This window comes from Hakea prostrata, chromosome 1, assembly GCF_041222555.1.
Source record: "Hakea prostrata isolate BN-2017 chromosome 1, UWA_Hpros_2, whole genome shotgun sequence".
In the NCBI taxonomy this organism is placed as follows: Eukaryota; Viridiplantae; Streptophyta; class Magnoliopsida; order Proteales; family Proteaceae; genus Hakea; species Hakea prostrata.
Genome location: NC_142600.1, coordinates 23,176,749 through 23,192,697, shown reverse-complemented (window position 1 = coordinate 23,192,697; position 15,949 = coordinate 23,176,749). Strand labels below are relative to the sequence as shown.

Here is a 15,949-nt window from a genome sequence, read left to right as displayed (position 1 = left end):
CATTTCTTGCTAACCCCATAGACCAGCAGGTGAACTTGAACAAACTCAGCACCTCCTTATTCGTTCTTTTATCTGGAAATTTCATGGAATTCCATCTGTTCATGATTTGAATTAAGGATTTCTGATCTTGTGCTTCAACAATGTTCGAAAGACCCATTCCAAACCAAATCGCCCTTGAGGAATCACAGTCGAAGAGAAGATGATCGATTGATTCAACCCCTCTGCCGCATCTCCTACAGGTAGGGTCAATCTTGATCTGCCTAATCTGCAAATTTTCCCCTGTAGCAATTGCCTGATTCATCGCCTTCCACATAAAGGAATGTATTTTCGGGTAACACTGAGCTTTCCATATTAATTTCCATGCCTTAGGAGAAGTTTCTTCCCATCTGTGCCTCCGAGAGGTTGAAGAAGATAGCAAAGCTTGAGATTCCCTATTATTACATAACATGTGGTATGCACTTTTCACTGAGAAGACTCCGTATGCAGCTCCTCCCCAGGTTATCTGATCCTCAGCTGGGAACCTCCCAATCTGTATTTTCTGAATTGCCATTGCCTCTTGGTTTGTAAATAATTGATGTAGCAATTGCCTGTTCCAATCACCTATGGTGGGATCAAGAAGATCGGATACCCACTGTAAAGAACACCAATTAGGTTTACTTGAAGCAATTTTGAAGTTTGGGAGGCTTTGTATCCAATTTGAATCCCGAATTGGAGTTCACACACCGTAACCAATTATGGAGATTAAACCGGAAACTAGGACTTCTCTCCCTTTTAAAATGCTTTGCCACGCCCATGACGGACATGCTCCCCTACAGGCCTCCAAAAAACTACAGTTAGGAAAATACACAGCTTTCATAAATTTGGCCTAAGTAGACTCTGGCTGTGCCCACAATCGCCATGCAACCTTAGATAGAAGAGCCCAGTTATGTAAAATCGGATCTCGAAATCCCAAGCCTCCCTTGTTCTTGGATTTGCATAATTTGGACCAGGACGTCCAATGGATCTTCTTTTCTTCCTTTTTCTTACCCCAGTAGAAATTAGAAATAATTTTCCTTGTCTCATCATGAAGCGATACCGGAAGGAGAAAATGAGATCCTACATAAGATGACATGGCCAATGCAACAAACTTAATAAGAACTTCACGCCCTGCTTGAGATAACAATTTCGCCTTCCATCCATGGGTTCTTTTCCTGATCTTTTCACCCACATCTTTAAATAATTCAGATTTCTTAACACCAAAATCAGATGGGAGCCCCAAATACTTAGCTGGACCATCGCCATATTTAATCTTAAGAATTCTTGCAATCCACCTCCTAAACCGCATAGGTGTATTAGGACTGATTTTCATAAGTTTTTAGTCACATAGGAATAGTGAGTACCTAAACAAGAAAAAAGCGGAAGTAAAAACAGTATAATATAAACGGAAAGCATAACTAATAAAATTTCCTCTGGATTTCTACCCAAAAAAAAATCCTCTGGAGAAGCTGTAGAGAAGTTTAAGAAAATTCATCCAAAAAATGTTTTTTATTCATACAAAAAGAAAATTCAAGAATGTTCAAACACTTTAACACCCAGCGTTTCATGTCAAATCCATGGCTACACATGCATTAAAAAGGAGGCAAGGTAGAGGCAACAACCTGCCTTCTTGTACCTCTTATCAGCCTCACTCCATTTTTTATTTATATGACCGCATGAACAAATTTGTCAGTGTTAAATCAATAAAGTAATTACAGACAAATGTGCCAACGGAGAGCTGTTCTGTGGTTGAAACCAACACCTCTTAGTGATGAGATTGTGGGTTCCACTCTCGTTGAGGCATATTAATATCCCATCCCCCAGCTTAATAAAACTCCTTTGTACAAAAAAAAAAAAACTACAGACAAATGTCAAATATCAATAGTGGGTAAATATTAAAAGTTCCTACCATATTTCTTTGTCACAAGATTTACTCCCCTCATAGCTTATCTAACATGGTTTTGGAAAAGTCCGCCAATGGTTAAAATTATTAGGGTCTAATCTGTAATTTCTCATGCCCTAGTTTCTTGAGCCGTGACTTAGGCATGGTTTGAACCTATTCTTGAACCGGCGCCAAACCAACTAGTTCAGTATATATGTTAATTTGGTTCGGATTTTGGGTTGAGGTTGTAATTGGTTTTGGGTTTCCATTTTTGGCTTTGTTTTTTTCTTCTCTCGCAAACGAGGGAGGGTTTCTCCAAGAACTCTCTGCTGCTGCTTTTTTATGAAGATTTCTCCGGTGAACGAGCGTGATTTTAGGCGTGATTTGTGTCATTGTGATCGTCTCTTCGAGAACTTCCTTCGCTTGTATTTTTCTCAAATGATTTGTAAGGTTTTATTAACCCTCTAATGTATTGGAAATAGAGTCCTAGCGACATAGGCGGTAAAGCTAAACTCTGTCATCAATTGTGTGTCTTCCTCTCTTAATTTCTTGTAAATTCATAGATTAATTGTCACTAGTCATAACAAAAATACTAAGTTTATTTTTTTTGTTTCATTATTGTTCAGGTGATAGCCTAACTAAGTTCTCCTTTCCCATACCAAGGATGCTGAGCTTACTATAAATTTTTGGGTAATTTTCATCTTGACCCCCTGAGGTTTGGTCTATATCATTTTTAATATTTTTTAATCCAAAAAAATTGGACTTTGCGTCTGCCTACCTTTATTATAGAAAAAGTCAATTTAATGACAAATTTATCATTTTTATGACCAACTTGTCTCTCTTCTTTTTTTTTTTTTTTTTTTGTAATTTTCATTTGGACCCCCTAAGGTTTGGTCTATGTCATTTTTAGTCCAAAAAATCTAAGACTTTGCATATATCTCCCCTGTGTGCTATAGAAAAAGTCCATTTTAGGACAAATGACACAAGGGAGGCAGATGTAAGACACAAGGGAGGCGATGTAAAGTCTTAGTTTTTTTTTTTTTTTTTTTTAACTAAAAATGACAAAGACCAAATCTCATGGGGGTCCAAATAAAAATTACCAAAAAACAAAAAAAAGGGGCAAATTTGTCATAAAAGTGATAATTTGTCTTTAGATTGACTTTTCTTTAGCACAGGAGAGGTAGATACAAAATCTCAATTTTTTTGGACTAAAATTGACACAGACCAAACCTCAAGTGGTTCAAATAAAAATTACCCTAAGTTTTTTCATTTTGAAGTACTTGCATATATATTTTAAGAAAAATAAATAAAAAAGAACAGAGGAGGCCAATGATAAACTTTAATTTTACAGCGCATCATTCTGAGCAAACTCAGCTAGCCTAATCGGCAAAGAGTTTAAGGTGCAATGTCCCAGCGACAGTTTGATCTTTCATTGCCAATCACCCGGCATTGGATCAAGACATGCGTTCGAAGACAGTAAGGGATTTGTTCCTAAAAAGGGCAGAATACTCCAACCCCTCCTTTCCCAAAACCCGAGCAATCCCATCCCCGACTAAAGACCTGAAAGAGGCCCTAGGCCCCCTCAAGTTGATATTCCATCTTTGACAGCTAAATCGAGAAAAAATGTTTCTATGCTTAACACATGTGCTTTGATGGATTCTACCATTGATATCCATTTGGACCTTCTAATTGAGTCACCAATTTTAGAGACAAAATTTGGAAAATTCCAGAGCAGAGTTTCTGACTTCAAAATGCCTATCAACAAAGCTCAACAACAAAGGCTCCTAATCCTCCATCGAGGAACAAGAACCCATGTAGCTCCCGCATAGGATCGGTTACTAGCACTGAGCACCACCTTAACCACACAATCAATTAACTTGTTATCTGAAACATCTCTTATTTGCCAATCATGGGTTCTGTGAAAATGAGGGCATGTAAATGCCAAGAAACTTTGCTCGTTGGTATTATGACCAGGATTGGTGCACCAGTTATTGGACATCATCTACATTTCATAAACAGACCACCATCACTCAGCATTTAGGGATGGACTCCACCTACTCACAAAGGGTGCAATTGATGGCCGGAACTAGTAACCCATGGAATCTAGTAAGCAATCTCCTATGTCAGAATTCTGATGACACATGAAAACAAAAGGCTGGTATGAAGTAAATAAAAAAAAGGCAAAATCACTCTTTACAAAACATTTTTTGATGGAAGGATTACAACCAGCCGAAAAGGGGAATTTTCAGAAATACATCAATACAATGATGATGACAACTTGATTGCAGGTTCACTCCGCCAGTCAAGCTTCCCCTTCAGTGCCCATTCGAAGGCCTAAAAACAGTGTAGCCATTGACCCCACATGCCAAATTTGAATACTCAGATGGTGGAAATGGATATACATCAGTCTCAGAATTCCTCATGCCAAACATAGACAGATTAACAGCACCTGGCGCCCACAGGCTTTGCATCACACCATCGATTTGGCCATTACCATAGCCTGACAGACCTACATTTGGAATCGCATCCCTTAGCCCATCAAAGCGACTACCAGAAGAGCTATACACCCTCTGCATTCCATCTTCTCTATAGCCAGATGAAGACGGACGATCTAATCTGCAACAGTTGACTGATGGAGCTATGTCCATGGACACACTCATATCACCAGGATAACTCAACTGTCTAGTCAAGGGGTGATGGTACCCATTATTTGTACCAGTGAAGACAGAGCTGGCCTTAGCTGCCTTTCCCATGCTGTGTTCCTCGTCAAGCAAATCATTGATGATATCAAGGTGCGGAAACTCATCTGCTGAAGACCCTTGTGCAGGGCGAGACAAGACACCACTAGGCAACTCCTCGCTGAAGTATGTCCGTGAATCACAACTAATAGAACCATATAAATCGAGGTTTTGGATGTCATTCAACAGGCATGGACTGCACTGTGCACTGTTTGCATCCCTTCGAGAGCACTCTTCCATCCACTGAGGTCGATTATGCAGTATACCTGGTGAAAATGTGCCAAAGGTCAAGTCAGGTCCAACCACTCCTTGATCCTTCCTCGTAGAAAACTGAGGTGAATGCATTGGTGAAGACGCCATCAAAGACTGGGGTTGGGAGAAGGCAGGCAAAGGATTTGCAACGGAATTTGAGTGACGAGGTACAAAACCAGCTGTGTTTGCAGACAGACTTTTGCCCATTATGGCATTTCTATAGGAATGAGAAACGTAACTGTGGGTTGTTGGTGAAGGGTCAGTGCCCAATCTTCCGGCTGCACTCACTGACCTTGCTAATGAAGGTACTGTTTGAAACATGGAAACAATAGGCGCAGTGGGTCGGGGACCAGGAATCAAGGGAGCACTTGACGGCCGAGACATTAAAGAACCTTGCTGCACTGTTGTCTTCTCCACCGGGAGTAATGCCGCCACTGATGATGGCACAGGCCTTTGAACCTCTAATTTGGACACATCAGGAATACGGGATGTTTGTGTTTTTTGAGAAACTCCTTTCTCCATCTGTCTGGGGCTATTTGAACATGTCTCCCTAACTGCTAATGGCTCAGCTGGAGCAGAGCTGTCTGCCACTGACTTTGGCTGTGCAGTGGAAGAAAATTTTGTGCCAGGACTGCTACGAAAGAATACTGATGATTCCACTGCCATGCTGTGTTTTACAGGTATTTCAACATCATCATGATCTTTCACACACAATATCTTTTGCAGCGAACTAACTTCTTCTTCCTGACAAATCAGCAGCAAACCATCAGATTAGAAAAGGATTTAAAACACACCCAAGAATAAATACAAAATACAAGAAATGACAATCCTAGAAGACCAATGACAATAAAAACAGACAGGAAAGTGATTGGATCACCTTGGCCGAGAATGAGCTAGATAGTTCACTTGATCATCTTAAACAGCATAAAAAAGAATAAAGGAGATATTTATGGCAATATAAGGTGGATAATCACTACTTTGAAAATACCCGTAGATACCTTTTCTGTGCAGCAAATTATCGGATACTTGACCTGTGGTTGACACAATTGTTTTCAAATTAAAAAAGAACCAACAAGACTAAGCACATGCAAAAACATATACAAAATGAAAAAAACAAATAGCACATCTAGATTCTAGAAAGCAAGTAAATAGTCAAAGAACACTGGGAATTACCATTATCCAAAAAAACTGCCATCTCTTTGGTTATTTAAAATATGTACAAGTAGTAGAACACCTAAATCAGGATGGATGGTTAAAAATAAACCTAATATTCGCTTCTCCCTACATGACAAGTGTTTAATTGAGTCCAATCAATAGTATTATATTTGATTCACATGGAACAGCAAGGAATAATGTCGAGAAGTGGCCCAGCTTTACCAAATAGATAGCAATTTCTATCTCTATAAGAATGTAATAGACTGTATCGGAACAATAATGAACAAAATTCAGGATAGTGTTGTCTCCAAGATGTGATCAATGATTGATCTCAATGTGCCACATTGAGAAACTATTTCAGGTCCTCTTAACCCCTGGCATAAGTCTACATATAGCATGTACATTTATGTCTATTGCCAATATCTAATCTTCAGTTCTCACAACAGCTTTATACTTTGTCAAAGGAAGAACAGGGATTTCCTGGAGATATTTCACTTACACTTAATTACGTTTTTTAAGAAGCATGAAAGTTAGATGATAAACTAAATACCAAAAAATTTATGAACTTCGAAAGACCATTGTACAAGGCATCTCAGAAGAAATCATGTTAATTAAATTTTCTATTTTGGCTACTTCACAATAACTGTTTAAAATAAAAATAAAATTGTCAGTCAGTTAACAATTTTTAAAAAGGTTAATAACATGAAATCATTTCACCTTCTCAACCAAATGTTGCTCAAGCCACTGTATCCGATCTTTCAAGCATTCAACAACAGTTTCTGGTTCTGGTTCAGGTGCAGCACAGCTGTCAGAAGGATCATTTTGGGCCCGATATTCCAATGTTGGATCAGATGGCTGACTATCTTCACGGCCCCAACTAGTCTGCTCTTGTGTCTCCTCACAATTTCGGCTCTTCCCTCTACAAAATGTAAGTGCAAGCTCAAATAGATTCCAAAATGTTTCGGCACAAACGGAAAAGCATAAAAGAGGCATGTTATACCTGTCAGGGGCTGTCTGACTTTTGAAGTTTGGTGAGGAGTTTCCCCTATAAGGCCCATTCATTACTGATGGAATTGAATCTGTTGAACACGTTGAGGAGCTGTCATCCATCACCAATGGGCTCTTCTTCTCTGCTCGTCCATTGTGAACAGGTAGGCTGGTCAGTCCACTGCTACTGGCTTCCGTCACGGCATGTATTTCTGATGCATCTGTGTCCCAATTGACAGGACTAGCATCCCTGTCATCCAAATCAAGCTGTGACTCAGCAACAGAATCTCCAATGTCAGATATATCAGAAACATCTTCCAGCACGTCAGGTTGCCTAAGCACAGATGTCGTCTGCTTTTCAGATATGCTGACAGTTCTCCCATCAGTATTGCTCTGTTGCTGGTTTTTATCAGGAATAGCCACATTGGATTTTTCATCTCTTTCTCTATCTTTTCCCTTGCGACAGCTACGTCTTTGTTTAGCCTGTTCAAGGACAACACAGCAAAGTCAAAACTCAAATTTGGTAACCATGCATAGTTTAAAGCTCATGATACAATCTCACCATCATGATTGAACCAGCATGACCTCACCTGGGAAGGCACACCAAGACAAACTGGTCCCAAACTGAATTATGGTCCAAATGGAATTGGTAGAAAAGGAAAAATTTAGTCTTTTGCTTTGAGTGAATAGTTTTCAATTTCCTAGTTTGTTCTAAGTTTCTTAATTCAGTGGTTTCTATTTAAAGGAAGATTTCCTTCTTGCATTTACATATGTACCCAACAATAGAGATCAGTGAATTGATTAAATAAATAAAAATTCTAGAAATGTATTACTGTCACTGCTGTGATAAATCTTCTGACCATTGACGTTCTTCCTCCACCCTCCTTCCTGTTCCCTTGTAATTTCTGTTCATGTAGTACTACAGGGATCAGCAAGAGCCTCTGAGCCTTCCAATTCATCTACCAAGCACCACTTAAAAAGGATAGGATTAATACCTCTGTGTGGCTCAATCCATGAAGCCCCAGCCTGAAACTCAACTGAACTTCTAAGAACCAAGTCACAACTCTTAAGCTAGTTCCATAACAAAGCATGATTCTCAGAGGATCAAGAGTTTGATGAAGACCAACCAAAAATTGGTCCCCCATGACCAATCTCTCTTCTCCAAAGCATGCCCTCCCTAATGTAGCCTCAAGTGAATGAGGGCCTGATGTCCAAGATATTTGGATGAATAGCAGCAAGAATAATTAGAGTGTTAGGAGATTCCGGCAAGAACTTATTCAAGCTTTGTTTAGGGTCAAACCAGAGTTCTAAAACAGGCCTGAACTCTGAAATTAAGTCCTATGCTTCTGAAATTTTAAGATAACAGAATGCTGGATTAATCCCCGTGATCTGGAAGTAGGGTTAGGTTTTCCAGGGTCTTGGGTTAGGGCTTGTGATGTGAACCCAATTTTTAGGTTAGGGTTTCTTGGATGGATTCCCTAAAATTAAGGGTTTGCCCAGGATAATCTTCTTCTGAACCAGCCAATAATATAATCAATGGGAAAGAAAGTGGATTTAGAGAGGGTTCCTGAGAATGATTTATGATAAATGTAATCTAAGGCTCCAAATGGGTGTAAATTGAGAGACCTAAAAATTACTGGGAAGTTGGAATTGAGTTCTGGATGTGACAAAGGAAAAGTTTTTGGATGACTGTGGATATCTAAGAAATTTATCAGAGGGTCCTGGAAGGGGTTAGGGTTTAATAAAATTATTCAGGAAGTAGTGAGGTGATCATTCTTTACCTAAAATTAATCGGGAAGGGAAGGGAAGTCTGTGAGTGGGTATGGGAAGGGTTTGGGATTCCCAGAAGGGGAGTGGGAGGGAAATTGTTTAGTTAAATAATTTGGAGATAGACGGAAAAGATGTGGGCTGTCATAGGGTGACCAAAAATTATCTTGGGGAGGAGTAGGAAGTTTGTGGTTAAGGAAGGAAGAGGGGTAGGGGTCTTGCGGTTAGGGGGTGGGGTGGTTCTTGCTATCTTTTTTCTTCTTCTTTCTTTCCTTCTTTTCTTTCTTCTTTGTTCTAATCTTTTCTTTCTTTACTTCTCTTCTTTTCTGTTTTCCTATTCTTGTAATTCTACTGCAAGAACCAGAAAATTAAAGGAAACAGAAAAAAGGGGGAAGACGGGGTCATTTATGGAACTACAGATAAGACACTGATTTGTTTACGAAGCACTTGTAATTTTATAGGATATCCCATTCGTCAAAAAGGCTGTTCCTTCTTTGTAAATACCAATTCGTTATTCGATGAGATAATAGAACAAATGGCGACGAGAATCGGCTGTATCAATGGTTCTCAATGGAGGATTGGGGGGTTTTTGACCAATTGTTCAAGTCTGAAAAAAATCCGTTCAAGAAACAAGAAGATCAATTTCGGGTCAAACCAAAAACCAGATTGTGTAATTATTTTCGATGCAGATAGAAAGTCCTCGGTCAGACTTGAAGCTGATCGATAACAAATACCTCTTGTATCTTTAGTGGATTCGAATATACCATTGAATCCTATAAAATAATCACCTATCCCATTCTAGTGAATGATCCTATACAGTTTGTATATCTATTTCGTAATTCCATCACGAAAACAGTTCTTCTTGAACGGGGAAGAATTGTTGCAATAAGGGAGACTATGGGCGCTACGCGCTCTACTCATATACCCAAATTACTACATTTTTATGTAAGGGGGTTCACTCATGAAAGAAAGCTGGAACGTGTTCCCCACCCTTTCAAAGGGGCGGAGTTCCTTGCTACTAATCCATTTAGTAGCCCATTCATCTGGGTATTTAGGGCGACCCCCTCCCGAAAACCTCATTTTTCCCGAAAAAGGAAAGCTATTCTTTTCCTTATAGTAGTTACTTTAATAAAAAAAAAAATTATATGAGTTGTGATCCCGTTGGGTTGGTCTCTTTCTTTTGCGTGTTCCTTGAGAGGCTTGCTTTCTCTCTAGGCGGGCAGGGCCTATCCTTTATTCTATATAAGTTGGGATGTTCAGGGAGGCTCACTCTTCTTGGAAATCTAGTGGATTCGCCAGAAAAGCTATTTTTGGCTTTTTTAGCTGGAGAGGCTGATCTCTCCATGTATATGTCACCAAGGGAAGCGTCGCCGGGGGCTAGTTTTGCTTTGCCATCAAGCTCAATAGAGAGCGTACCCCAAGATGACATCTGAAGGGACCTTGAGCAGCAACCCCCTGGCACATCTTCCACTTCCGGCTCTGGGAATTGAAGGCAATATCTAAAACCCTCTTCAGATAATGAGGGAAATTCCTCTGCTGCACCATCGACTGACCGAACCCCGGGGCACCTGCCCTCATCCAACCCGATGAGGGGGACAGGGGTTCGGCTGCCCAGGAGCAGCGGCAGCTTGATAGGGCTGTCGCCTGGAAGCTGAAAAACATCAGAGACATCATCAAAGTCACCCGTAGGGTCCTCCATGAAAACAACATTCCTGGGAGGAACAACATCGACATTGTAATTCTACCGCAAGAACCAGAAAATTAAAGGAAACAGGAAAAAGGGAGAAGATGGGGTATTGCAAGAAAGAGAAGCAGGAGGGGCTGGAATGGGCCGCGGAGGTGAGGGAAGGGGCTGGAGAGGTGTTGCAATGGAGGGAAAGGGGCTAGAATAGGTCTGCGATGAAGGGGGAGGGGCAGGGTTGTACTTGGGAGGTTGCTGGAATTGAAGAAGACTGCTGGTTTGCTGAAGAATGGCTGCTGCAATTGAATCAAGACACCAAGAATCCGCCGTGGCTCTCCCAAGAGAACCACGACCTGTTTCCCACAAGTAATCTTCAATCTTCATTCAATGCAGACTTATCTTCACAATGATCAGTTGGATTATTTATAGCCTTACACGCAACCAAAAAAAATAAAAAATCTTAACCTAATTGCGAGAGACTATTTGGACACAACTAAGACTTGGAAACCCACTTAACTAGGGTCTCCTTTATAATTTAGGATACCCCTTACAATTAATGACAACCACATAAATTAAAGGAACTCTTCTTGAAAAGACCTAATTATCCATAAAAGTACTATTTTAAAAAAAGACCCCTTATGACACAAGAACTCAACTACTAACACAAAATAAGACTTTATGACATGACTGGACTCTGAAAATTAAAACTAAAATTCTGAAATTAAGATCAGCAGCTAATTAGGGCTAGAAAAACGCATGGTCATACTGGGAACAAAGCGATGCAAGGCGACTTAGGTCAGTTGAGGGGGTGAGGCGACGAGGCGCTTCCGAGGTGATCAAAGCGTTTGAAATGACATTTTTAATATACATCCCAAACACTCTTGTTCGTCATAAATATATCACATCTTCACTAATAACAAGAAGAATTAACATTAGGCTATCTTACATCATCCAAGATACCAAAAAACCACATATAGTAATTAACTAGGTCCTAAACAAATTACAAATATTTAACTGCTACGTAAATTTTGTAAACAAAATCAGTAATTCATAATTTATTATAATGTAGTATACTATCATCAACTATTCAATTCATAATCAAGAACCCACTGTAATAGGACTTCTCAAGTAACCAAAGGATCACCAGAGCTATACTTTCTGCCGGAGAAGAGAGAGAGGAGTCGGGCGGTGGGAAGGTGGCAAGTGTTGAGAAGGGTTTTTCCGGTAAGGGGATTTTGAGTTTTTTCTGTATTGCATGCAAAGCGAGGAAGAAGATAAAATGGCTTTAGTTTTAGTCTTTCTTTGATTTGTAAATGATCCCATGAATCTACCATAGAGTTTAGCTTTGACACATCATCCAATTAACCTAGTTAGACATGCATCTAAATTAATAGCTTTTAATTTAGCATCTTTGTTTTAAAATTTAAAATTAAAATAAAAAAAATAAACACACACACAATCTAAATAGGTGGTCCCCTTGACCTTCAAGGCGTCAGAGGCGATGCCTTAAGGGTCAAGGCGACCGCCTTATGCACATCATATAAGGTGAAGGTCGCCTCACACCCCTGAGGACCACCCAGACGCCTAGTATGAAAAAAGACCAAAATGCCCCTTTTAGGGTTCAGCCAGCCCAAGGTGCACCACCTTGGTGGGGCCTTGGGGGCCCACACCAGGGTTTCAGCCAAGGAGTGACCCTTGTTCACACCAGCTTGAAGAGATCAAAAGTTAAGGTCTTAAAGGTCTCAGGTTAGGGTTTTAAAGCACTAGGGTTAGAGTTTCAAGGATCTAGGAGGTAGCAAGGACTTAAGGCTTGAATGGATTAAAGGGGCTGCAATCTGGGCAAGTATCAATGGCAATATAAGGATGTTGGATATGCAATTTGGTAAAAATCTGATAATAGTATGGGGAGATATGATATTAGGGTTTATGAAGATGGAGAAGTGACCGAATGGGGCAAGCTTTCAAAATAGAAATCAAAGAGAGTGGAAGGTGCGATGGAAGGCTGCTGACTTACTACTTACCTGGAGTATATGCCTTGTAATGAATTGATATGGGAGTGGACTGATGCAGAAGCAACCTGCAAGCAAAGTCAGAGGAGAACCTTAGAGTAGAAACCCTAAGAACTGCTTACTCTTCACCTGGAAGTTCCTTCCCAGCCTTGGAGCAGCTCCAATCTCACAATCACAATTAAGCAGCAATAGACAACTTCTATTAATCTAAAATCTGAATTCTATTACATCCGCAGGGCTTGCATTTATAGTCTCACTTACATCCCTAGTTGTACTCAAAATAGAAACTAAATTTGAAATAGGACTCTAACAATGAACACTAACCTAATAGGACCATTTACTCGTGTATCAGGTCCTGATAAGGATTACTTAAAGATGTATCCGGGCCTAAGGTCTTCTAATTAAGGTACATTACTCTAAATCTTAATAGACCTGATCTAATTCTGACAAAATAATAACATATTTTCGTACTTGGCCTAAAGACTAAACATATGAGCCCATAGAGTAGGCTCATGACCACATAAACCTGCTGAACAAAGATTGTCCAACACATATGTCTATCAACCCTAGTTGGTTTCAAAGGGAAATAGGTCAATTTGGTGTTGGCCCTGCACCACTCCCTGTTGCTGGTCTCTTATTGGAAAGTTGAAGACAACCCTTCCCACGATATTAATAAACCCTAATCTTGTACTAAGAATTAACACCCACTTAGATACATCAGCTGAACCTGACTTCACCACACTTATAGTGGCTTCAAACTCTTAATTTGAGTTAATATAGCATTCTTGTGGACCTACAAGGACAGATAATCTGGTTTTAGGACCTATGGCCACATCACCCTAATTCCTATATCATAATCTATGGTTATTAGGTTGCACATATGCACAGAATAAGAAATGTCTCAGTAAGGATTATATGGACTGATTTCTAAGAGAATTAACTCAACTCTGACACCAGCGCAACAGCCAACTTACAGAAACAACCTATTGGTCGGAGGTAAGAGAACAGAGCAAAAAATGAAGAGATCAGTTTACCAGGAGCCTGGAAAAACAGAAATTTTATCTGCATAATCAGATCAGAAGTACTATGAAGGAACAACAAGAAGGAAAAGGGGAAAATAGCTCAGACAACCCTCAATTTCCCCCCTTTAAGTGAGTTACGACAGTTTATGCAAAGTAGGAAATAGAAATACGAAGTGAACAAGCTTCCAGGGTCTGGCAAGGTCTGGGGAGCATCAAATATCTGCGGCCTTACCCTTGTTTCCAGAAAGGATGTTTCAGGATTTAAATTTATGACCAGGTGTCCAGCACTCCAGTGAGGACTTGAACAACATGCCAAAAACACCCTTCTGGAACTACCTACCATAATAAAACCCCAATAATAGAAACTAGAACTGATAGGACTGCTGCTCAAGACAAAACTAATAACTAAAGAAGGAACCTCACCAGATCAATATTACTTCTACCATTAGATCAATTAGAAACTCTCTTAACAGAACTACAACTAATTAAAAATATTTGTTTTCTTGAATTCCTTTAAAACTCACAATCCAGCCCATTATGAACTAATTCTGAAGAATTAAAAGCCAACACACAATTAAGTATTAACATAGGGAAAATTTTGGGAAAGAATCATACAGAGTTTTACCCTTTACCTGAATATTCCTACATGATAGGAGAAATGTTTCTCCTTAAGCAGAGGACTAATGCATAAAATTATTAATGCACAAGGGAACTAGAAAACAAAGCTTCTTATTCTTCCACAATAAAATACATAGCATCACACCTAGGGATTAGTCCACACAACAGAAGGCCTCGATTCTTCATCATATTATGAACCCAAGGCAACATAGAAAGTCACGGCCATTAAACTGTCGCTTTGGAACAATATTTATGAGTTGTGGCATAGCTTAGATGTTGAGGCTCTACATTTCATACATGATGTATGGAGTTGGCTTGGACACAAAAGACTACCCTAAACAAGCATCCTGACATGCCACTCAGCCACATATGCTGTGGTGATCAAGAGGTAAAATGATGCGTCCCTTTCTTATTCTGAAGGTACAAGTCTGATGTGATTTCACTATAGCTAAGCCACGCATTTATTACTCCAGATCTAGGCAACATTAAGTGGATACAATTGGGTAGATCTTAGCAATTGGACAGTTTATTATGGTATATGCAATGACTGGTGCAAGAAGAACAAATGAAAGGACCTAAGATTGTCAAACACATCCACAAAAAAACAGTAGCCCGGACAAGGAAAATCTGACCATCCGAATGTTGCACACTTTGATAACCATTGCCTTTGTCACTACCCCAAAAAGGGAACACCCATCCGCCGTCCCATCCAAGTATGTAACGGGAAAGACATACATATTAATATATACATGACAACCTCCCAAATGTAGTTGATAAGAACCCATGAATCGATACTCGAAACAGTAAGATTTAATTATTAGAATAATATGGATGAACACTTCAATAAGAAAATAAAACGATAAATGGTTACAATGGTGCCAGTCACCCTCACAGAATATTGCTGCCCCCAAGCCACAGCCTCCAAAACTCTTACATAAAACATAGCATACCCTCTTTCTCTCCCCTCCAAGTGCTGCGATCACCTGATCCCAAAGCCCTAACAGTAGCAGATGCAAATAGACAGTTCTGATGTAACACCACCACACATACACAATGATGCAGGCAAAGGATATCTCATTTTAAACAATTCCCCGGTGCCAAACATAGTGTAACGTAAGAAGTGCATAAACACAAAAAACTATAAATGCAGTTGGTATAGCAAACGATGGGTACAAATGCAAGAAGTATCACATAAAAGATCGAAGTACAGACCAACATGTCTATGGCAACCAATACTTGTCACCAGAAAATTGCTTATGGTCCACATCCATTTACAGAATGAATGTAATATGACATTTTTGCCATCGTACATCCAAAATAAACCCACTGAGGGAATTACAATTGTTATTGTTCTTCTGGTTCCCAACTACTAACTATATCATTTATTTTTTCCATACAAGAACTCTTCCACTTTGTTAAGATCCCAAAAAGACATGCAAACAATGATATAGAAGTCGGTGTTAAATTAATCAGCCCAAAGCCAGATAACTTCATTGGTTTTCAGAAACCGGTTAGCATTACAAGGGGAAGCTTTGTTTTCATTTCACCCTCATTGAAAATCACCTCTGTAACTTCCCTAGTTCATTTTCTACCAATGCCAGCCTTCCCAACAAAGGAATACTACATACTAGATAACTTGCTAGAACATACCTTATCAAAGCTAACCATGGAAGTCCTAACTATAAATAATTAGGGTTACATCCCTTTCAAGTATACTTGCATCTCGTCCACAATTAGACTCAAACACAAATTGATAATGTCAAGGACACCACTGGATCATGGTATATCCGATCATGCACGCCTTCAAAACTGCTTATTTCTAT

At 39.6% G+C, this 15,949-nt stretch overlaps 1 protein-coding gene across 5 annotated transcripts in view; it reads right to left on the bottom strand.

Annotated features, from left to right (window-relative positions):
• Window positions 1-3,289: 3,289 nt before the first annotated feature.
• The window catches only part of LOC149028342 (TNF receptor-associated factor homolog 1a-like), a 49,616-nt gene continuing 36,956 nt past the window's right edge, over window positions 3,290-15,949 (bottom strand). Inside the window, exons 11-14 of one of the 5 annotated variants that reach the window (XM_089135963.1) lie at window positions 7,043-7,512; window positions 6,760-6,961; window positions 5,886-5,918; window positions 3,290-5,631 (exon numbers count right to left, since the gene is read on the bottom strand). In XM_089135963.1, coding sequence (XP_088992089.1) covers window positions 4,213-5,631; window positions 5,886-5,918; window positions 6,760-6,961; window positions 7,043-7,512 — 2,124 coding nt within the window. In that variant the 3' untranslated portion in view covers window positions 3,290-4,212. The remainder of the gene's footprint in view (window positions 5,632-5,885; window positions 5,919-6,759; window positions 6,962-7,042; window positions 7,513-15,949) is intronic. The other 4 variants (XM_089135958.1, XM_089135966.1, XM_089135970.1 and 1 more) reach the window with 4 other exon arrangements.